General features: G+C 39.0%; 1 protein-coding gene across 2 annotated transcripts in view; it reads left to right on the top strand.

Annotated features, from left to right (window-relative positions):
- The window catches only part of adamts7 (a disintegrin-like and metallopeptidase (reprolysin type) with thrombospondin type 1 motif, 7), a 154,169-nt gene that overhangs the window by 64,826 nt on the left and 64,423 nt on the right, over nucleotides 1-24,920 (top strand). For both annotated transcript variants that reach the window (XM_015040163.1, XM_015040164.1), the window contains exons 8-12: nucleotides 1,288-1,431; nucleotides 11,622-11,766; nucleotides 20,735-20,827; nucleotides 21,596-21,741; nucleotides 24,608-24,777. In XM_015040163.1, coding sequence (XP_014895649.1) covers nucleotides 1,288-1,431; nucleotides 11,622-11,766; nucleotides 20,735-20,827; nucleotides 21,596-21,741; nucleotides 24,608-24,777 — 698 coding nt within the window. The remainder of the gene's footprint in view (nucleotides 1-1,287; nucleotides 1,432-11,621; nucleotides 11,767-20,734; nucleotides 20,828-21,595; nucleotides 21,742-24,607; nucleotides 24,778-24,920) is intronic.

Below are 24,920 nucleotides of genomic sequence, written 5' to 3' on the forward strand. Positions count from 1 at the left end.
TTTTTTTTTTTTTTTGTTGTTTATTTAAAAAATAAAAACAAAAGAAGGGGGGGGGGGGGGGGGGGGGGATTATGTAACGTCAACTTTCCTTAGCTTTATATCATGTTATAAATAATGTTATTCTCTCATCAAAGACATATCTAGTGTTGCTTTGATTCTTTTATAAATGGAAAAGGAAATGTCTTTGAGCATTCTTAAAGGTACACTGCATTTAGGGGCCAGTCTTTCAAAAACCTTTTCCACCAGTGAACCAGTGCAGCGCTCGATCTTTCAAAGCTTTTGGCTTTCTAGGTACATTAGAAACAGCCTCAAACTCTTGGTATTGACCTCAGAATCAAGGGCTGTGGCAGCGAAAATGCAGAAATTGAAGTTTGAATTAAGTGATGTATCTAACAGCAATCAATGTGTTGTGATGATGTCCTTCTCAGCCTTTCTAATTAGATCCCAGCAATCATTAAAAACTTACCTATTCACCTCACAGATGCTTCCTTGCATCTCGGCTCCTCTTTACAACAGTTATTGCAGTTGGGTCAAGTGTTAAGCTGTGACAGACGTTAGTTTAACAGTACGCTACATTTAAATACTAATAAAACAATTTTGCTCCCTGAATTGGAAACTTTTTGTAGCGTGCATGGAGCAGAGCAAGCAGGGAAATTCACCTCGTTTCTCCTCCGTAGTAATTCACTACAAACGTCTGAATATCAAAGCAAGCTGTGCGCCAGGTGATAAAGAGCCTAAGTGAAAATAAATTAATCTTGTGAGTCTGGTAAGAATTGTTAAAGATTATGAAACATATGCACCGGGCTGAGTGGAGTTGGCTTTTCCACATGCATTTAGCATTTTCTTTCAAGGAGCATCTTTAGAGAAACCGTAGATACGCCGGGCTAAACTTAATTCTGAAGGGAGTATTCATGTTGCTGCGCTTTCATCCTCAAGAAGAGCACAGCGCCGCCGCACCTGTAATGTGACGGCAACCTTTATTTTCTTGAAAGTCTTTTGATAGAAGCGAGCTGCAGCTCACAAAGTGAAGAACAGGCCCGTGTTTATCACCGGCTTGCACAGACTTTATTTGTTGCAGCGGCTGACTGAGTCAATAACTGCTGCTCCCACAGCAAATGAGTTGAACATTAAACATTCACTTCAAAGCCGTAGAATCCAAACAGTTCGCAGACAAACAGACAGACGTGTCTCCTTTTGTTGCCAAAAGTAGCTTTATGTTGATGTATGTCAATGCCATGCCCACTCACATTAATTTCCCCTCTTGTGGGATTTGCTTTTATGTCGCAGCTTTGGGATTCAGCATGATGGCAACGGTAATGACTGTGAACCCATTGGGAAACGACCTTTCGTCATGTCTCCACAGCTCCTGTACGGCACCTTCCTGCCCCGGTGGTCCCGCTGCAGCCGTCGGTATATCACCCGCTTCCTAGAGTGAGTGTCGCTTGATATGTTGGACCACACAGCTTTCTGAATGTGCAAGGTTGTGTGATTCAAAAAGTTTTGTTGTTTTTTTTTTCTTCTGCCCGTTTGGAGTCACGCCGGGGTATTTTACAACCCTTTTCCACTAGAGCCTGGCCGCTCGACTGACTGACAGTCTTCTGACATCGACTCTGCGTGCTTGCAACCCTGGTGGAGTAGGTTGTAAAAGTAGCGGCTGGTACCAGCGAATAACTCTTGGAATCAACATTGTGCAAAAAATAGAAGAAATCAAAAACAATATAGCGTTTCAAACATTGTCATCCCCTGTTTGATGGAAAAGCATGATGGGTTGCTTTTACCTCTTCCACCAGCAGCTCTTTCAGAGTTTCTTCGCCTTATCATATAAATTTATCTCACTAACCTAACATTAAGTCACACCAATCCTCTACATATCCACCATTACTTCATCCTTTGACCTTCTGTGTAGTCCTGCACTTTCCTTCTTCAGCACGTCTTCAATAACTGCAGGCTTTCTGCCTGACCCGTGTATCACTTCTCAGCTTGTCTATTTAGGGTAACGCCTAATAACATTTCTTGATATCTACTCTGCCTCTGGTATTTTTCTTAGAATCGCCATCTCCAACAGCTCACATCAAGGTACATCTCACATCTAACTTTCACTTTCACCGTTAAAACTATCTGTCTTCATCTGAGATGGTTGATTTCTGGTGCTTGAACATTTTTCTTCCTTCAATATTTCACCTCCTTTTTATCTTCCATGTTCCACTTGTCCCACTTTAATTAGTGGGTAAGATAAGTATTAAAGCTGTCAACATTTTTCCCAGTACCTCTTTTCTAATATTTCTTGGTGTAACATGGTTGATGTCTGTAACAACCCAAGTAATTCTAACGCTTTAAGATATAACATATATAATTAGTTCAAATGTGATATGTGAAATAACGTGGAGTAGTTACTGGAGGAAAGCATGAACAAACAAAAAGAGTTGAATCCAGCCTGAGGGCTGCTTTTATAAACTTTAGACTGTTTCATTAAGTCCCATTGGTGGGAATAAGATAATTTCACCATAAATCAGCTCAGGTCAGATGCCTTAAGGAAAACTCACAGAGGTCTTAAAGACCTGAAAATAGCAGGCGCAGTTTTTCCTGTGAAAACGACAAAGATTACCTAAACATAACAGATCTCATGCTCATTCACTGGTCTGTATTCTTCACTCCTGAAGAAAAAAAAAACATGTTGAAGCTTCTTAAAGTTTGTGCAGAAGATTTTGACGAGCTAGCAGAAAATAATCAGCTCGAATCAACTTGGCTGAACTATTTTTTTTATTTAAAAAATCTTCCTTTTTCCATCATGTTTGGAAAAAGGAAGTTTCTTCACATCATGCCCTCCCACCAAAAAAAAACAAAAAAAACATCCCTAAATTTAAATTCATGTGTTTTATGAATGTCATACAGCATATGGACATTCATAAAACAAAATGAGAAATACAAAGTAGACTGTTTCTGGGCAGTAGTCCCACACATGCAGCCGAAGAAACTTTTAATTGGTTTTAAAGGAATAAAGTCAAACTGCTGGTGTAGCTCACTCAGTCGTATAAGTGGCATCCAGCTGGAAATCTATGGAAAGAAGTAAAGATCAGGTTGCCTGGAACGGATCCCCAGAGCCTTTGAGATTTAAAAACACCTCATATGGAGCGATGGGTTAAAAACCTAATTTGAGCAACATTGTGGAGAGTGCACAGAAATCTCATTACCCGCCAAAACATGCTTTATAATTACGTATTTTATAGATTTCTGAAATCTGCTCAATATTTCCGCTTTGTTTCGTATCGATAACTTAAGTTGTGGAATAAATTGCTTGCTTGCATATCTTTGTGGATTACTTCCTTACTTTCATCTGCCTTCTTACGTACCTAATTTGAAGTGGTTTATCATGTGAAATCGACTTTTTGAGCTTTATATTATGTTCTAATCTTATCCCGTCATCAAAATCATGCACGGAGTGTTGCTTTGATTCTTTCACATATCTTTGAGAAATATTTTAACCTGCCTTGGCAGCCATTTTGGGGTGCCTAAATGTTTGCTCATGCAGTGCACCGCCGCCTCTTTACCTAAAGCTCCTCCTCAGAGCTTCAGCCGAGCTTCGCCTCTCTCTCTCTCTCTCTCTCTCTCTCTCTGTCTCAGCTCCTCCCTGTTTTTCATTGGGAGTTTCTAACACAGAGGCATCGCAAAGGTGCAGAGAATTGCCTCAACATGTTGCTGACCAAAGGAGAGTCAGATTATTAGCAGATGTAATGTAATTAATATAAAATAAATATTCAAATTGGAAACCAGGAACTATTTACTGAGAAATTAAGTATCTGTCTTCAATGTCTCTTGGTTTGTGGCCTAGTCTTTGTCAATATGACGTCTGTAGAGGTATCTTAAAAACGTCTTTCAGCTTTAGGATACCACAGACCGTCTACACAAATATTGACACACTGCAGCAGAGCTTATTTCAATTAGATCAATTATGAAAATCCCTAAACAAAATGGTTTCTATGGTGTCTTTAAGTTTCTGTGATTGAGTGTGTGGCTCTGTCCATGGGACTCGGTGCGAATTAACAAACACACCAAAAAGACATGAATAGATCCTCCAAAGGGGAAGAGTAGAAATGTGGCAACTTTCTGTTTCTGATGTTCAAGATTTGTCTTCTTGGCAAATGAGGACTGTAGTAGCTTGTTTCCCTGCAGGTTACCTCCGTGTCTTTCCCCATACGTTCACCAATAACTGGAGTTTTCTAGCTGCTGAGGGAATGTTAACAGGCTATTGCTTCTGGCGAAAGCGAAATCAAAAGATGGCTGCGCTTCTACAAGTACATTTTGGTTTGCGATAACTTTTTTAGGGATGCCAGGCTGATATGTTCATCCATTCATGTTGTGAAATAAAAAGTCTGCTTATACACAGAGTTACAGATGTAACTTAACTCACAGAAGCAGAAGCATTTCCTTCAACATACTTCCAAGTTTGCTCTCTGAACACTCACTCTCTTGTTTATCACAAAACACTGACAACTGTCTTTGAATGCTTTGGTAAAAAAAATAGCACACTTTGATACTTCGTCATGACTCAACACGTACATGCCCCTGCAGACGACAGAGAAAGTGGCAAACCTTATTTATGCACATCCTGTTCTCATAAACTGTTGTTGCCGCTAAATGTTCCCACTGCGGCTCTGATATCTTAAAGCCTTTCACTCATGAGCGTTGTGGCATAAAATGATGCATAATCGAGGTCTACAACTTTCAGAATAGAGCCGCATGGATGTCACTCAGCAGGGGTTCAGGGACTCCTGCTGGGACGTTGCTTGAAATTAATTTGGGTGAAATCTCTGCAGTCTTCATTTCATCTGTAGCTCATTTGATAAAGGGAATAAGGAGGCTTTTTTTCTCACTGAGATATCTGAAAAAAATGGGTTTTTTTTTTGTTGCTTGTATTCAATCAGGTATTTGTACTTTATGGACAAATGTATTGTGATGTGCTAAAGCCAAACATGAACTCCATCACAACATAAGGCATCAATAAAAGTATCCAGTGAAGCATGAAGGTGTCTGTGCCATGATATGGGACAAATTCAACCTAATTTTATATATATATATTTTAAAGTACTATGTTTTAACCCAAAGACCTGGACATTTCTGCTTGATTAAGATAGATTTAATTTTACAGCAACACAGTTGGTTCATGCATACACTCATAACAAGAAAGAGATGGCTTTTACCAGAAAAGATATCAGAGTGTTTGAGATGGCCTCCAATAAGTTATCAGTTTCAGGCTGTTCAAATTCTCAACCAGATTAACGCCCCTTTGTGTTGTTCTACATTTAGCGTGTTCAAAGTGTTCAGTTGCCAGAAAGTCTTGAGAGAATAATTTCTACCTTTTGTTGTTTTTCATTTAAAAAAAAGAAAAAAAGAAAACATCTTCATAAGTTTGCATACCGCTGGCGATTAACTGAATGTTATCAGTTTTCAGGCTTTGTTGATCAAAAACTGATTGTAGAGTCAATCTGTTTAATGCTGCATTTGTTCTTTGCCTCACAGGAGCGACTAAAGCCGTGCACCCAATAGTACGTTTCCGCTTGCTTATCTATTTTTGCAGGGTACAGTTTGTATCTCTGTCAGCTATACAGTCAGCTGCTGACATCAAAGTTCTGATTCTGGCTTCCACCGCACAAGTGTCGACTGTCTGAAATGTTTCGGGATCGTTGCCCCAGTTTCTCAGCTCTAAGCATCTGGAATTCATTCAGAGGCTGCGCAGCTATTTGACAAGCTGGTAGCTCTTCACTCCATGGTAAGAGGTGGAGAACAGAGTTGCAGGGTAATATTTACACATGTGGGAGTCACAAAAGCTCCTTGTCTGAGCATTTCGTCGAGCTGTTTGGAATAATGTTTTAATTGGAACAGACAAAAACACTTGGGCGAACCAAACACAGCTTAGGAATTCTGTTCATTGTGCTCAAAATTGTGTTTGTGAAATATTTGGTAGTAAAAATAAGTATTTCCTTGTGTCTTTCAATGCTGTATCTACATGTGGAACTTGATTTGATAGGATATGTCTGTAAAGGAAAAAGCTTTTACACATCCCTTTGCAATTTGACGTAAAAAAAAAAAAAAAATCACACTAAAAAAAATGGGTCTGACAAGAGAACATAAATAAAACTGTCTCATGATCTGTCAGAAATTTCTCTGAAGGATTAGCTCTCTCTCTGTTAATACTTGTACTTAAAATACAAAGAATTCTGTTTTTCTGGGATTATTAACTAAATATTTTGGAGTAAAAAGATCAATTTTAATATGAACCGTATCCTAGAATCAAATATGCAGTAAATTAGTTGACTGCTACTGCTTAGCTAACTAAAAATTGATGACAAATGAAAGTGGAGCTAAACAACTATTGAACAAAACAGAAAAACTAATTCTGCACTGTTCATTCTGAAAAAGGGTTGAAATAATTAAAGCTGATTAAGAACCTAAAACATACAAAAAGGCTTTCAGTCTTAAAGCATAACTTTGGTGTTTTAAACTCATTTAAATCTAAGTCAGACTGCAGTAGACTCACAGAAAATCAACAGGACGATTTACTTTAACTCGGCACATTTTGTTGAACACCTTCGTCTTTGCAGCTAGGATGGTTTCTCCAGATGCCTGTTTCCACACCTGCCAGCAAAAGTCAGATTCCAACTTTTGGCTGCTTGGCTGGCTAAGCGGTTGCCTTCAGGAAATATAAAGCCTTCAGGTTTTAATTCACCTCTGCATTTTTGACATCCTGGAGGTTTTTATTCTTTGGGGCAGATATAGCTTTTCAACAGACAGAGGATTTGCTTTTAAACATAGCTATCAGAAGCTTAAACAAGAGAATGAAGACAAAGTCTCGCATGTCTAACCAAAAAATCAGACGTGTACAAACGAAAATATCTGTCCCAGCCATAGTCTGCGCTGGTTGATTGAAACAGTGTAACTGGGTTGGCTCTGCCTTTTGTAAACTCTGAACAAGCTTTTTTCAGAGTTTGGCTGTGCTTTTCGAATATAGCAAAGCTTCTCAGTAAATGCATTTTCCAGAGCAGGAATGGTTACAGGGAGCTAATCAGTCAATCAGCAATGGACTTTGGTGGCAAACAGGGGATCAGTAACTTATATTTTCACATATTTCCATTCAACAGCGCATTCGCCTCCCTTTTCTCTGCTCGGTCTGTGCGGCTCGGTGCAGGACAGGCCCCACAACTCGAGCGAACAAGGAGGTTAGATCTGTAGGTGTCATTTCGTCAGGAGTGTAGGAGGCCGAGCCGAGCTGAGGGCTGATATCGCATGAAATGGCTGAGTGTGAACAGAGCCGTCCTTTAATTTGCAAAATTCCAGCGTCTGAATGGCCATAAAGGTCAACTACTTCCACTCACTGCTCCTAGGAACTGGAAAACTTGTACAGCACAGTATGCTAATTAAAACATAGCTTATAATGTGATGCATTGATTATGAATGTAATTTGAGGGATATAGATGCAGAACAGTGGTGCATATTATTATTGACAAGACATCTAAGAGTAATTCAGTAATTGTTTTAATGAATGCTGCAGCCCAACCTTATGAGTTGCTACTTATAATTTTTTATCTTTTTTTAATTTCATAAAAAAAATAAAAATAAAAATTCACAGGATAATGTTCAGTTTCCACAAAGGTGAAAGTTCTTACTTTTTCACATGGAGGCAGACTGGTTCAGATTTTTTTTTTCTCTTAAAAAAATAAAATCATAATTTGAAATCTAATCTTTCTACATGCTTACTGATAAGTTTTAATTTGTCTGACTGAAACCCTAACCCTCTGACTGAAACATTTTGTTTCAGTCAGACTCTGAAGTCTGACAGCAGCTTCACACTCTGAAGCTGCTGTCCCCGCGACCCGACTCCGGATAAGCGGAAGAAAATGGATGGATGGATGAAGCACTTTAAGCCTGATTCATACATCCTGGTGCCTCATTGTACATGGAGCCTGTGACATGCAGCACCATTTTTCGCCTGCATTGTCTGTCTGCTTTGGCAGAAACATTAATAACCTCAGTCAGAGGACGGCACCAGACAAGCGGCAGATGAAGAAAACAAATGTTAGATCGTGAGGAGGAAAAGAAAAACATTGAGGAAAGATCTTCTGTTTTTCCAGGAATGTCAAGAATATAGCATTAAGGAACAAAAAAAAAAAAAGACCTTAAACATAATTGATCATACTTTGATGAAAAGCCCTTAAATATCCTGTTGGAAAAACACTTTCAGGTGTTAAATTCAGACTGTGCTACTGATTTGTCCAAAATGCAATGGTTATTTTTTATAAATCTAAAAAATGTCAAAAGTAATCCTCTTTAAATGCAGGTTTTAGCTCTGGAAGGAACGCAGCCTCCAGATGGTGATATCCTTATCAACCATGTCAGGAAACGTTTTGGAGGAGCAAACAGTGAGTTTAGAAAGTGGAATATTATTTTCTTCAAACTATCAAATGTAGTCGTGGCAAAAACATTCTCTGTGTACTTTTGAGAGCAGTGTCAGTGATTTAATCTGAAACGTAGAGAGAAAGAGTAATGAAGCGTAGATGGGAGACGGAGCTAAAAATTAACACAGTGATTCGTTTCTGACCAGCCAAAATACAACATCTGTCCCAGACGGACTGAGCCTGGATGATCTTGGTCACAGTTCTTGTTTGTGCTGACTTAAACATCCTTTATTTTTTCATTCAGATAGTTTTTTTGTATTGCTTTGCAACTCAGAACTCCAGTGACGGGAACACAAACACATCCGGTAATCTTTCAGCCTCGGTGTAAACTCCCTCGTCAGGAAGCACCTCTGTGTGTGAGACGATCGGAAGAGGGACGAGGCCAAGAGACTTGAGGGAACCGGGGCAGAAGCCCAACCTGTACCAGAAAGTAAATGGTGTCATTTCTTTTTTTTTTTTACAATTAGTTAAACTGAGTACTGAATCAGTTTCAGTCAGTTCCCTAGAAAAGAAAAGAAAAATAAATATAAAGGACTGTCTCCCCCATCCTAATAATATATCGACCGACACCCTGACATCCTCCCATGTTTAGACCAGACTAGGTGTAAACTATTATCATACAAGCACATTATTCATTAGTTGGTGCAGATTGAAAAGTTTTAAATTGAAAAGTGCAATAAAACCTTAGTTCACTGAGACAGACTGCACTTAAGTATAAAATCACTTAAGAAAAAACAGCACAAACTCTTTTTTTAACTTAACAGATTCTCAGTTGAAACTGGATCCATTTTGTCCATCTGGACAAATCTGTCCATAATCCATCCTAATGGTCTCAAAATGGTCACTATGATCGATCACTTTAGACGACGCCGTGTGTTGCGCCACTTAGAGCTGCTTTGGCTGAAATTTACCAAGCTTTTGTTTTTTAGTTCATCACATATTTTATCCAGCATATGTACCAAGATTGTGAGCTAATTTTATCTTTTCCACTTGCTAACATTGAATGGCAGACAAATGGAAAAATAATAACCCACAGTGAATTGTAGGCGTTTCGTTGTCGAGGGACATATATCTGCAGCGGCGGCTCGGCCAGCTCCGTCTCCTATAACGACTGTCGTCAGGTCAGCCAGAATACCTCGGACCCACGAAGAAAATGTCCAGTAACTGCAAATCAAAATATAACCTGCAGGTAAAGCAATCAGTGAGAGTTCGCATTGCTATTCAGTTTTTAGCTGAACACAAGGAAAAAGGAAAACCCTGAACCGGGAGAATTTACCTCACGGCATCAGATCAGACTTTTTATTGGCTCATTTCTTCCCTGATACTAAACCAACACGCATTGGTGATTACAGAAAACAAAACTCAGTCAATGCGATTTTATACTTATTATCCAGAAACTCATTGTTTTAATATCTGCATCAGTTATAGGTTTTTTTTTTTAAACAGGACGTAGTAGAAAAAAGTGTTTCAATACATACATACTATAATTTTGTGAGAGATGATGTTACTGAAAAAAAACGTGTGGCTTTGTGCTTTGAAGCAGCAGCATGCGAACTCGACCTTTTATCGACTATGGTATTTAATTACCATAGTAATTAATAAATAAATAAATAAATTAAATACTATGGTATTTAATTTTTAATGTTTTTTTTGCTCCCTACTTTGGCAAATAACAGGACATTTGTACAGAACAAACTTTTATCATTCAGTGGAAGATTTTCTCTCAGTTTGCTGCTTAGTTGTTGGATCATTATGAAAAAAACAAATTGACCGATAAGGTTTGGGTTCGTCCTTTCTGTCGGGTTAATCAGTCATCTTCATAAGATGGATTGATTTTCCTTTACGCAAGTACACGCATAAAAAACATGACCTCAAGAATGTAACATTAAAGAGCAATCTAGAAATAGTGCTATTTCTAGATTGCAAACTAATGGATGTTGAAAGCTAAACAGGGTGTTTGTTTGCTTGTTTGTTCATATATTTACCCCATTTATCTGATACTGCTATGCAGTTAATTTTAAAGAGTACTTTGTGATAAAGAATTGTTCAGGCTGACACTCATGTACTTGAAAACACTCCGACTTTGTTTGTTTGGACATAGATTATTAGGCTGTGGAGGGAATGAAAGCAGATTAAGATTAACGGCACGTATTTGATTGCGGATGCAGATAGCCAGGAGAGCTGTACAGTTTTCTCTGGAAGCTGACGGCAAAGGCAGAGGAGCACAAAGACTTTTGGTGTAATCAGAGTAGATCCTTTATGTCAGAGCTCGATCCAAACATCCATGAGTCCTGTCACACACGTGCCAATATTTAAACCCTCCGGTTAAAGACCATTTAGTAAAGTACTGAATCTTGACAAGACATCCAAATTAGTTTCTTGTCAACTTGTTCTCATCTCGTCAGTGAAAGAATTTCTTTGCCATAAATTTTCTGTTTTCTTTCTTATGGCCGTATTTAGACTTCTTTTGAATGCTTCGTCCCTCAACAAGGGCATTGACGTGCAATTTATTCAAACTCCGTAGCAAAAGATGCGATCCGTATTATTTACATTAATATTTAGCTGTGAGCTTGTTTTGTGTTTCTGGCACTTTGCTGTGGTTTTTGCTTCACTGCCTCCATCTGCCATTGACTGCAGTAATGCAAACCCACCGGCACCAAGCTCCACTTTGGGTTTGAATTTACAATGGATTTGTGTGTCTCCACTGGCAAAATAAATGTGGATTCACTCGTATAAACACTTTTTATTTACATAATCTCATCTAATGAAACAATTTAATAAAAAAAAAAAAGTTTGAGGTTTTCTGTTCCATTTTTGCATCTTCCACATGTTGTTTCGATTGACAAAAATAAGGACATTTGTTTTGTGTCGTGTGTGACTTGCTTGCGGGTGAAGAAATTATTTTAATTAATTTTTTTGCTGTTTATTCAAGGAGAACCTTTTGAAGCATTCCTGAATAATTCATAGAAAATTCTTAAATGACTGCTGCTTTCATTTATGAAACATTTCTGTAGGTTTTCAGGCTGGAAGCTGCAGAGAGTGGAAGCCGGAAAAGTTTCGGAAGTTAAGCAAATTCGTTGAAAAGGAGACATTTCAAAACTTTCCGAACTAATGTTGACAATAATATTTTTAAAAAAAAGTCAACCCTTTCTTTTTATTTTGCCCTCACAGTCGCGGCTGGGGTTGGTGCCTTGATGATGCCCCGGGGAAGGACAGGCTGTCTCTGATGTCGATGCTTCCCGGAGTGCTGTACAGCGCGGTCCATCAGTGTCGCCTGCAGTACGGATCCGGGTCTCGCCTCTGCGACGACATGGATGTAAGACGAAAATGCAGACAAACGTTGATAAATTTGAAAATTACTATTCTTCTCTGCTTAATATAGATCCACGACTAGAAGCGATATATTTCAAGCAACCATTTCTTTCCGTTTTGATTACGATTTTCGCCAAATCAAAACCCCAAATTGCTTGTGTTGTTTCTGTTCGTAATTGTTTTTTTGTTTGTTTGTTTTTTTTTGCTTAATCAAAACATTTACTTAACCAGGTTACACAAAAACATGCATAAAGATTAAACTAAACTTTTCATGCAATTTAAATTACAGAACCAGAATGTTATCAATACAGATCATTTATCTACCTACTACACACTCTTGATAAAAAAAAAAAAGCTAACTCGACACAAAATATCATTGCTAAAGAAGCCAGCTGTTGTTTAGTGGACAATTAATTGGGAGGAAAAGTCTGGAGAGTTTTGCGTTTGGCCTGCCAACATTGCAAAAAAGTACCAAGAACCTGGTTAGTAACCATATATTCCCTTGGAAATTATGAATAGGAAGATACCAGGACCAACATTACAGATGACTCGATCGCCAGAGTCAAAATATTCTGAACTTTCTGAGGACCTGAGCACAGCCACCGGCTGATCGTCTCCATGCCGCAGTGATGCAGTAAATTATTCAAAACGAAGTCCTGACTGGGTATTGGGTGTTAGCTGCAAGCCATAATTATCAAAATAAAGACGGGGGGGGGGCGTTTGAAATATAACAGCTTGTATATGAAAGATTTATGATTTTCCCTTTTAAATGAGTCACTAAAACAACTGTACTTTTTATTAATATTCTGTTTGGCTGAGATGTAATATATAAGTCTCTGTGTAACCCTATGCACTTTAATGCAATAGATGTGGATGGTCTACCACATCGCTGTTTTTCACACTTTTATGTTGTTGCAGTCTGTTTTATGTCTCTGATAAAACATTTCGATCGCATGCACCAAGTTACACTTTTAGGTAAGAAGTTCAAATAACCAATGTATAGACAGCTTTGGTATTTGTAATTTTTTTTTACTCCTGTTAGTATTGAAAATGGTTGAAAAGATACCGACCCTGTCTTCATTAGAAGAAGAGATGTACTCAGAAAAATCTAACTCTGTACATTCAGATGAGGACACAGAAGCAAAGTCCAGCAGAGAAATGATCAAAAAACAAAAACCTCCCTTCCTCACTTTCTGCCTCTTTTTAAGCCGATCGCTCTGAGTGAACAGCAACTTTGTGCGAAACATATTTCTCCATCAGTAGAAAAAAAGCTAAAGTCAGGAGGATAAGGAAACACAGTCTGATTGGGCCACATCACAGATGTGAAGGAACCTCCTGACTAAGTTTTTCAAAGCCATTTCAATTTCATACATCCGCAAGAAACCAACTACTTCCAGTCTTATTGCAAACTGCAGCTTACTGAACGTTAGCCTCGAGCTGCACTGAGCCATGAATGTGTGCAACAAGGCATCTTTTTCTTGTGTGTACATAATTTAATACCCTTTGGCACTGAGGGCACATTTTCTGTTGTGGATGAATAATGTTTGAATTTATTTGCTCTTGAACCAATTACTGTTGTGTAGCTTCCTCAAAGCTCTGCATTTGACATGTTTTCAGTCATAGTTCTGGTAATACATGCTTTTTTTTTCTTTTTTTTTTTTCCTGATCGGAGCCTCTGCATTAACAATTCCTGTTATTCTACTTTACGAAAATGAAAAGTGGGAGCTCTTGATCCTCTCTTTTCGCCTACCCATCAAAGCTAATGCGTGGCTTTTCGTCTTCACTACATTTCATATAATCATTTGTCTAGATAAGACCTTCAAAGCTTGCTGTGACCTTTCAAGTATTAGCTCAACGATAAAGGCTGTTATGGTTTTGCCACCTCAAACAACAGCGACAAAAAATTTTTTTAAAGTTGTACTGACCAAGAAACACTGTTATATTGAGTTCTGTTAGGCTGGACATACATTCAGTCTGAAGGTGTTGTATTAGGAGTGCATTTCTACAGAGACTGGTGAATAATTACCATTTCAAAGGTAATTATTTTAAGGTTTAAAATAAGTTTAAGGCTTATCCAGAATTTCAAGCTTGGACTTTTTTAAGAGCATAACCCCGCCTCGAGTTCCAGATAATGATGGAAACTAAATTAGTTGATCTGAAGAAAAACATTTAATTTAAGATTAAACCCTACGGTATATAGAGTATATATATATTTTTCATTTAATTGGAGCATTGCATTAAAGCTTATTTCTGAGTTGGTTTTCCAGTTCATGCCATGATGTCAACACATTTTCAAACAGCATCACAGCAAGAATTTAACTTTTTCTGTTTTATATGTTTTGTCCAAAAGTGATATAGTAGTGCTTATGAATTTTTACTGGATGTTGGATGTAAAAAGATAGAAAAATGTACTTCAGCAAGCAGCTTTATGTACAAAGATTCAAGTACGGGGAGAAAAACAGGAATCTCCTCTGAAATTGGAGTTTTACCGAGGGAAGTTTGAAGTTTCTCAATCCCTCTGACTTACCCACAAACTCAATATTACATCCTTCCATTTCATATAATAAAGAGACAAACATTTATTTTCTCTTGCTGCTAACTTTGTCTCATTCTCCATCATTACACAAAACGCATGCACCACATTGTGATGTCTCCTCTTAAAAAGTACATCAAACAGTTGTATTTATCTGTGGCCCTGTTTCAGGAGTGCGATGGACATTTGTATAAATATGCATAAGAATACACATCCTCTCCTCGCTTCCTGCTCTGCCTTCCCGTATCCAGGTAACTCCCTGCCTTTAAAGACCCACACCAACATGCCGGCATATCACGCATTTAGACTGGACTCTAATTGAAGTGGCTGCGATTGTCCTTTGTTTTTTTCCACCTACTTCTACACCGTATTAACTCTGACACAAGTGAATGCCGATACAAGTCCCTCGTTCTGACTTACAAAGTAAAACAAGAATATGTTTCTCATGAAAGTGTGGGGCAATATCTCCAGCACACGTCCGTGTTTCTGTCTGTTCGTGCCTTCGTAGCACATCTTCTGCTGCTCGATTGATTCAGCTGGAAGGACGTTCCAGCTCACCGCTATCTGTTGTTTCTGACAACAGGCCTAGTTTCTGTTTAGAGCAAATCTCCCATCCTCCGTTTGACTTTTAAAAGCTGCAGCGTTTGTTTGTGAGTTTATGTGTTTGAACATCACACACACGCGCGCTGGCAATTGACCGATTGACCTGTTTTTTTATTATTATTGATGACTAAATCAAACTGAAGGACTGTTTCTTCATCGCCAAAGAGTCCAACATTAAATGTTGGATGTCCTCAATTAAAACACCCTGCATTAGAGAACAAGTATTTCACTCTCAGTATGAGGGCAGTGTCTTCTGAAAAGAGTGTGTTGGGTCTGGATTTAATATTTATAGTGCAAATAACAGAGTGAGACCCACTCTGTCTGTCTGGAGACTCTACGAATGAAGGTCTGGTAAAAACGGAGTCACGGAAACTACAACCCTGACACAAATGGGTGACTAGAAAACCCGTGACTCTGTGATGGGGAAAAAGCTTAATGCTCAGACCTGCCATCAGTTACCGGTATATTAGTCTGTCCAAAGGTTGCTGAAAACAAAATCTCCAGGTCAGAACTGAAGGATGTCAGTCCAGTTCTTGATCTGTCCTAGAGAATAGGGAGGATGAGGCACAGCGAGCATCAGAGACAAACATCCTGGATAAAACTGTCTCTAGCTGCGCTCAGTAAAATAATTTAATTCAATTGAAATATTCAACTAAAAAACACACTTTTTATAGTCCCAAGAGGAAGCTGGATGTTTTTTTTTTTTTTTAAGAGAATTGTAGATAGTCTTTGCTGTGTGTGGGAGCGATCTCCTGTCGCAGTGAACAGCGGATCTGACGAAGCCTCTGACAGAAGACACTCTGACACTGTAAGACAGATAAAGAGGGTCCTCTGGGTTGTCTATGACCTCGTCTCCACTGAGCAGTCCGGTACGGCTCGGTGAAGTTTGGCACACCATTTCGTCTGTTGCTGTTGTAAATGTAACCCATACAACCAACCCGTGCTGCAGCACTGCTCTCTTCAGCTGTAGGTCCAATGTGGATCTATTGGAGTCACACAACAGTCTGTTAATATGGGGACAGAAAAACAAAACATACCGATGCGTCATGTTTGTCAGGCATTTGGGTTTAACTTTGCTTGACCAGTGAGAACCCAACTGGCAGTGGAAACACTTTTTTGAATACGCTGGACCGCAAAATTGCTTACCCAACCCTAACGTCTTGCTCTGTACCGCTCAGAGGTCATGAGGCATTTTACTTTTTTTTTTATGTTTAAAAAAAAAAAAAAGTCAATTTTCCCCACTTGGATCCTTTGGCTCCAGATCAGTACCCAGCATAGAGAAAGCCTTTTTTATCAGCTTGTTACATTTTTTCTAAGCCACTGGCTCTGATATTGCTACCATGACAGATGAGGATTTATACATGCACTTGAATAATGAGATTCTTTATGTTTGGGCCAGCAGTGAATTTCTATAAGACAAAATAAAATATCCCAGTTTTTTGAGTTCATCAAAACCACAACCACGAGATTCTCCGCTGTTGCTACAATCATCATTCGCAGAGTTGACCACAGCCACAATAGTGCAGGACTTGCTGTAAACTGGGGCAGAGCTGAACCACACCTTAAATGGTTATAGTAAAATTCGACAACGGAGAAATGGTTTAATTTAACTAGGGCACCACAGTCAATGTGCATGAAGCGCTATCACCAGTGTTTCTGTCAAAAATGTACAGTGGTTGAGAACAGAGATATACTGTAAGATCCAGTGGGACTTCCACATCCAGACTGACAAACGGATTGTGGCTAAACATCCAAACAAGTAGGATGCAAAGGATCTAAACATTCAGGGCAGCAGCAATGTTTAAAAGAGGAACAAATAGAAATCTGAGAAGTACCAACGGGACGAAGACAAAGCAGGAATATGACCTGAAGGCCTCAGTGGTGACGGCGGTGGTGGGACTTTGATGGAACAGATTACAGGAACATAATCGATCTGAGTGCAATTGTGGGAAAGGGAACAGAAAAAACAACTACTTTGAGCCCCATTGTTCATTCCTCCAATATCATAGATGGAAAAAAAAAAACCAAGAAGACTAAATCAATTACAACTAGGCAAGTAGAAGAATACTAATGAATATGCCATAAATGTTGGGAAAATTCCTGCTGTCAGAAACAGTGACTCACTGTCTATGACTTTGAGTTCAAATATTGTTGAACTTTATACAGTTTAGCCCTTGTCAGTGTTAACAGCCAACTCTGTGTTCTTTCAGGATCACCTAAAGTGGCCCAATGAAGCAAAAACAGGGACACGTTAAGCAGCAGTGCTCATTGGCACAGGCAGCATTTTGCAAGTTGTGTACGTTTGCATTTCGAAGAGGCTCTGCACACGTGGTGTAAATAGGAGGATGTTATGGCGTGTCAGAATCATTTCTACATGCTTGCATGAAATGAGAGAAACATGTGTGCCAGGAATTAGTTTAAACAATGACTGAATGCTCCAACTCGGCCTGCGTCTTTAAATCGCAGCTTGAGGTCGACGAGGATGCAATATTTTCTACAATAATCCCTCTCTCCACTTTCTGAAAAGGTGAGGGTAATGTGAGTTTCTGAAGCTCTCTGACCATCTGACAGGAAGATCTAATGGGACCTACTTGCGCCTTAAAGTCACTGTGGATTTGAAAACAGCCTACGGCTTTTGTTGCCACCCCTGTATCTGTAATTACTTCGTCTGGGCCCGACGCGGAGCCTCCAACTCCTATGAATCATATGACATGACCTGGATTTAAACTAATTTAAAACTCTTTCTGCAAGTTGGCCTCAGATCTTTTGTTGCATGTTGTGCTAACTTGGATTAGTCATTGCATAAGCGATTAGAGCAGTCATGGAAAATTAACTTTGACTGAATACCACTGACATTGAGTCGATGCAAACGGTAATCTGACTAAAGTCCTCTGTAGGTGGACTCCTTTTGGAGGCTTAAAGCTACACTCAATGTTTTTGGAGATTTTTGTGTGAATATGGCTTCTTCCCTGTAAATCTCAACTCGGTGACAGTGTTTCTTTAAACATAAAGCGCGCAGACTGTTTGGGACTTGAACAATGGATGTTTTTAACACAGCACCAATTAAAACTAAGCTCATTTTTCCGTGAGCTGTGTAGTAGAGCTTAGCTGGATGCTGTTTCTATAAAGTTAATATAGGGCTTCGACAGATTCACAATGATCTTCAGCAGATGCACTGAAACTTTTCTAAACAAATCCCAGAGTTCCCAAAAGAGTTGAGTGTTTTTATGGAGGGGTTGAACAGTTGCTGTGAATTTTAAATATTTAGTTTACGTTTCTCAGAAATGTTTGAAAAATAGAGAGAATTTAAAATAGCTTGAATTTGCATCATTTGCATATGGTCAGTTTGCGTGCCGGGGTTCTTTGAAAACATGAAGCGAGACTCACATTGTGGTTCGAAACCACAGGACAAGTGTTGAATAGAAACATTTGTATTTATTTTCTTTGGAGGGGAACAAAATCTATATGAGCTCTTTGGTCTTGCTGTGAAGCTGAATCTCTAAAAGATTACGGTGTTGCATCAAATATTGATGTAGAATAAATATTAAGAGCAATTCAAACAGAGCACTCTTAAAATCATCACGAATAGTAGCAAACAAAGTTAGAATTTGATCAAGATTATTGCTTTAAAAACTATAAAAGTGACAGTGGAATTTCTTTTTTTTTGCCATTTTGATGTCGTATGAAGAATTTTAATTTGTGGTAAAATGTCAAAATATATATGTATATATTTTTCCAGTAAAATAACTGGTCTTCAAAAACATAATATCTTGGGCAAAGATCAAGGACTGTATAAAATGTACATCAATATCCTGTAAAGGTTGTTTTGTGACCAAAGTCTGAGTTTTAATTTGCCGTTTCAGTGCAGCTAATTAACTTCTGGCTGGCAACCGTTCATTTGCTGAGTCTCTTCTTATCTCCTTTTAAAAGGAAACCTTATTTCTCAGAGAGCGGCATGTTTATAAACCTCTACTATGTTCTTTTTAAGAACGAACTGCTTAAAGGCCAACAGCATGGGAAAAGGAGTACATTAAGTCCAAGGCTCTTGGTTTATAGCAACAATTTAGTTTGAGAGCTCATGTGAAATAAGCGCATTTGTGCAAAGTACTTTTGTAATAGACTTGAACCTTAAATATTGACCTATGGTAAGAATAACTAATATTCAATTTTATTTCAAACTTCTTTTGTCTGTAGAAGTTTTTGCAAATGATGCAATTATTTATTTTTTTTTGTCACCTGAATAAACTTCATCCCAGGTGAGTGATTATCATCCATGCTTGAATTTTGTTTCAGGGACACAAGTTTTTATAAAAACTAGTATTCTTGTTGAAATCCAATATAAAACACATCACTGATGGCATTCAGGGATAACTCTGCTGGGCATAGTCTTTATATGTTGTGTCTTACGCAATAGTTTGAAAACTGCAGCATTTTTAACTTGCATGCATCACTGACTTGCACTGCAGTCCATCTGCTAAGTTGAAGGCAAACAGGAGCGAGATGTGTAGATATATTTCCTGAGCTCTATCATATATTTATTTGTCTTCTGCTCGTCAGAGTTCAGGTCACTGGGGGTAAAAAAAATACAGGAAAGAAAACCAGAAATCCTTCTGCAGATAATTCTAGGGTATCCCAGAGGCATTCCCAGGCCAGTGGGGAAGTTTATCCCTCCGGCTTCAGAGGAAGCAATCCAACTTTTTTTTTTTTTTTTTTAGATTAAGAAGAATGTCATCAGACTTACTTCAGCAGTTACTTCACCCTCGGCTCAAAACTGCTCCAGTGCAAGAGGGAAGGTTGTAGCTTAGAGATGCCAACAGAGCCAAAGTGTCTATAAAAGGCAACAAAAAGACCCTGAGGCTCCCAAACCCATGCTGTGTNATGGNCAGGTGACCGGTCCANGGTGTACCCTGCCTTTCCTCTTCATCTCATTTAAGAATAAGTGGTACAGATGATGGATGGTTCCCAATCCAGGCACCGTCCATGTATCGCACAAGCAGTAATGTTGTTATTTTTTATTTCAGTATTGTGCTTCAACAGTTGCTGCTGCTGTCTTGTTTATTGGCATCTCCATGGTTTTTATATATATATATATATACATATATATATATATATATATATATATGTATATATATATATATATATACACTTTTTGCTTCCGCTTGTGTGAAGCAAATCCTTTTTATTACCGATTCACTTCACTCAAAAGTCCTCGTCTCTCCAACCTGGCAGTGGGAATATGGTGATTTGGAGGACGACATGGTGGAATTACCAGCAGTATTGCTGCTGACTTTAGTTTTTTGAAGTATACTAGATATCAGAAAATGCATGGAACCAACCTTTATTTATTTATTTTTTTTTTTTTGCAGTTCAGTTGAATAAACAGTGTTGACATTGAGGCTTTCAAGCTGAAATTTCTAAATAAATCCCTTTTTCCGTTCCTCGGTCTGCAACGCTGGTTAACCAAGAGGAAAAGCCCAAACTGTTTCCTCACTGCATGTTCTAATCTCATATGAATATATAGTATATTTGAAGAAAAGGTTTATATCAACATGACAGAAAAACAATTCGTTGCTGTATTAAGAGACAACTCTTAATTATTTGCTATAGAATATGGTCAGTCTTAAATAATAGGTGCTTTAAAAAATGAAACAGTTCAGGAGTAACTTTACACCTTGATGAGTAAGCTTGGGTTTTGTGCTTTGATCCCATATAGTTACTGTGGTTTAGTCTAAATTAGTTTTAGATTTATTATGGAAATCTGCAGCCCCACAAAGACATAAACCTAATTAAGCAGCACGTCGTGAAGTGACACATTAATCAGTCTCTGCCTTCCTAGGACGTGTGCAGCACCCTGTGGTGCACCGTCGGAACGACCTGCCACTCAAAGCTGGATGGCGCCGTGGATGGAACGAGCTGCGGGGAGGACAAGGTAAATACTCCGATTCATGACTACGGAACAGATCTGAAGGCTTCGCTAGTCAAAAATGTCAATCTTTTATTTCTACAGGGAACTATTCTAGTTCAAAGGAATGCTTTGCTCAATCTTTTTTCTTTTTTTTTTCTTTTTTCTTGGAGTGAGCAGTGTTGCACTGGAAGCTACACTGTGTGAAGATTACAAGAATCCCCAGAGATTTCTTACACACCAGCTGAAAATAATTCTGCCTTGACACCTAAAATAAGATTCATGTTTGAAATGGCCGGTCCCTTTCAACAGCATAATACTTGAGATGAATCCTGTCATTCTGTTGTTAAACTGTGCCTAAATTGAACGAAATATAATCACCCTTTAAGCAGAGCAGTGCAACGTTGTGTTTCTAGGAAAGCATTTCATTGGAAGTTTTCTGGATTCAATTTGTGCTGAATACGTTGCTCACGTCCCAGCCTGACATCCCTTCCCACTACAGATTCGGCAAACGAACGCTAGCGATAGCACCTCTGTCGTTTCTCGTCAAAGTCTGCGATTCATCTCAACTTCTGCATTCCTTGTATTTTCTTTTACTTTTTTTTTTTTTTCTTGCGACTTACAATGTGGGCCAGACATCCTCATCCGTCTCTGGAGTAAAACCCACCCAGTTCAGAGACACGCAGCATGAAAACGAAGCTGCACTCATTTCCCAGCAAACTGAAAGTAGATGGTGTAAAATGCAAAGATTATGGAGGTCTGTCAGTCCTGTAAACCTGGGTTTGTTCCTCCTAGTGGTGCATCAACGGGGAGTGCGTCCCGGCAGGCCTCGGGCCGGAAAGCGTTCACGGCGGCTGGGCTTCGTGGAGCGAGTGGTCGGCTTGTTCCAGGTCGTGTGGAGCCGGTGTCCAGAGTGCAGAGAGAGACTGTGACAATCCTGTGTGAGTTTAACTGCTTCTGTTTAGCTCCGGTAAAATAATTATCTTCCTTTACGAATTAAAAAGTTAAAACTTTTCAAATCTATCTTCCCGATTCCACTTGGATTTTTGCTTTTGCTCTGAATCAAATTTAAAGCCGTTTTGAACAATGCTGCACCAACACAAAATGATTTAAATCCCTCACATTACCTACTGTTTGTCACGTTACAGCAGGAAACTTTATCATTTTTGAGAGACTTTGTGTTCCCAAAAAGGATTCTTCACATCCAGGCCTTGAGCTCCGGTGTCCTGCAACTATTAGGTGTGTCTCTGGTCCAGCATGACTGAATTACCTCCACACTTTGCAGTCAGGTTCTCCATAGATTTAATAATTAACTGGTTATCTGACTCGGGTGTGTCGAAGCAGAGACAGATCTATACGTTGTAGGAGACGAGCAAAAAAAAGAAATAAGAGAAAGAAGATGTAGTACGTACATGTAATGTACGCATTGTGTAACTCAAAAATAAGATAATATTCCTTAAATTCAAGTGAAAATGTAACGTAATAAGGCATTGGTGACACCAGTAAGAGTATGAAAATGCTATGTATTTTCTCAGAGAAATCAAACCTAATGCTCTACTTCATATTTTCTTCACTCTCACCCTATAAGTCCTTTGATAGCAGGAGAAATTAAAAATGTAAGAGACGGCAGAGCAACTTGCCCCACTAATGAAGGGTGAGAGAGGCTGCGCTTTTATTACTGTCAGTCAAAGAGACGTAACTTCAAAGTTATCCCACGTCTTATCACCAGAAGGTCCGATAATGGCTGTCCTTGTTAGTGGCTGCCAGGGCACATTTTCATGAGGTATGCGTTACATAATGATGGCGGAGGACATGAGTTGCGGAGGTCGCGGAGCATAGGATGAGATGTGAAGCGCACACTCACACTCTTTGAGATTCTGCTGGCCCTGTGTGTGTTTCTGTACAAAGCTGCTGGTCTCACCCTGTAACTCGCATCTAATTACGATCAATGACTTGAAGTTATTTCCAACAGAGGGTTCAGACATGGCTGGCTTTTGCTAATTACACTCGACCGCTCCCTGCTCACTAACAACAAGGCAAAGTTCAACCGGTTGCAGTCTTTGCTCCGAGGCTTTTTCTCTGTGTTTACCAAAGGCCAGGAAAGAACTGGGGAAAGAAAACTTTTAGATATGCTGCTAAAGTAAAATGTTGTATCTACGCGTCTAAAGATTGGAATGGTTTTCATATTGTTCTGCCCATGACATTTCCTTCAGGATTTCATTTTCCTGGTTAAACACAGTCTAAATGAAAAAATAAATGTCAGAACAGGATAAATCAGAGTTTATGACAGCTGGAAAGCATTTCACTAGACATAAGATCTGCTATATATTCAATTTATAATCATTTTTACTTGCAAGGTAACCCCAGAAATGAATAACGTGGATGCTGAAGAAATACTATTGCCATGTAATAAATAAAACCACAGAAGTTTTACAAACAAATGCACCGCATTAAATAGAGACTCACCCTGGTGTGTTGATTTACAGTCGCAGTGAAGTTGTTTCACCTTGACAGATTATTTACTGTGAACCCTTTGGAGAGAAGTTGGAGATTGGATGTACGTGTGCAGGGAATACTGAGGAGACACACTCCCATTTATCAGTCCTCCATCTTGTGGAAGAATGCCATTAAGCATCTGCTAAGTTTCCCCGCTCGTGCTTTTGTTCTTCTTTGCACGTGGAGCAAGTGAGATCGGTTGATTGATGGAGGTCCTTGGTGACGGCAGTGACTCTGTTGATGCAGCTTCAGTTACAGCTTTTTCTCTGGGGAAGAAGGTGGGACACCAGAGGTTCTGCAATCCAAAGTAGCTGCTTTAATCTGCAGGCATTCCAGCTCAATCAGGTAGTGGGATTATGAGAAAAATCCTACAATTGTAAATCTCTTGATTGGAATCAGTTTCACCATAAAGGGCGACTTGGTTCTGCTCATTCGGATGTCATTTGAGATCTTTTGAGTTGTAATGGGCACGTATTCTGTTTTTAAAGCAAACATTGAGAGTTCAAAGTGTCTTGGGTAATAAATCTTGGACAAAACGTGTTTGTTTGAAAGGTGAACAAGATGTCAGTGGATGTGACTAATAAAATTTGAAATCTGCTACGTTTCCATGAGACATTACAAATTCAGTATTGTTCTAGATCTCAGTTTTTATTTGGTCTGCTGCAAAAAAAGAAGATAAAGGAAAAAAAAATGTTTTAAAAGAAACGTACCAGAAAAAAGCCCAAACTATCTCCAGAAACAGCTGCTTCTTTTTAATGCTAATTTATTACACTTGCATATAAGCAAATTCTGTTGTTTTCTGAGATATTTAAAACAAAGAGTGACACATTTGTCACATTCTGTCATTTCCCAAACACCCCTGTTTTAATCATTGGTTAACAGGCAGAAGACTCTCTGGGCAACAGAAAGTTTTATACTGAAAATAGTCGTGAATGCCGAGCAGAATAAGCGATTTAGCTTCTCCGTCTCCACCTGTGAAGGTCTGACATGCCACTTATTGTGGGAATTTCCATTTTAGTTGCCTTTACGCAAATGTCTCACTTGTCAGAATTGACTTCCAACCCCAATACTAAAAAAAGCACGCAAAAAAAAAGCAAATCTTTTCTACTTGTATAATATAATATAGGGAAAGTCTTACGTTAAAATACCACCGGTAATTTCCACTAATGTGGGTTTTTGTCATTTCCAATCACGATTTTCTGCATTTTCTTGCATCTTGATCTGGCATCTTGTAATGCCTGCATTTTAATGTACCCAGGTGTACCTGCTTGTCAAAACATCAACATTCACACATCTTTGAATTCCCCACAGTCCAAAACACAGAGGGAGGTACTGTCTGGGAGAGCGGCGGCGGTACAGGCTGTGTAACACCACACCGTGTCGAGCTGACTGGCCTTCCTTCAGAAACATTCAGTGCACTCACTTCAACACTCTGCCCTACAAGGGCAACTTCTACAAGTGGGAGGCAGTTATCAACAAAGGTGAGTTCGTCCAACGAACGGCACGCTCGCTCAGTTTTCCTCCTTCTGTTTTTAAAAAATACATAAGCTGGTGTTAATAAGCTTGGCTGCCATTTTCTTTCGTAACAAGTTTGTGTTGGGATGATTTGTGTCTGTTTTGCATT

This window comes from Poecilia latipinna, unplaced genomic scaffold, assembly GCF_001443285.1.
Source record: "Poecilia latipinna isolate Pla-1442-1.1 unplaced genomic scaffold, P_latipinna-1.0 Scaffold498, whole genome shotgun sequence".
In the NCBI taxonomy this organism is placed as follows: domain Eukaryota; kingdom Metazoa; phylum Chordata; class Actinopteri; order Cyprinodontiformes; family Poeciliidae; genus Poecilia; species Poecilia latipinna.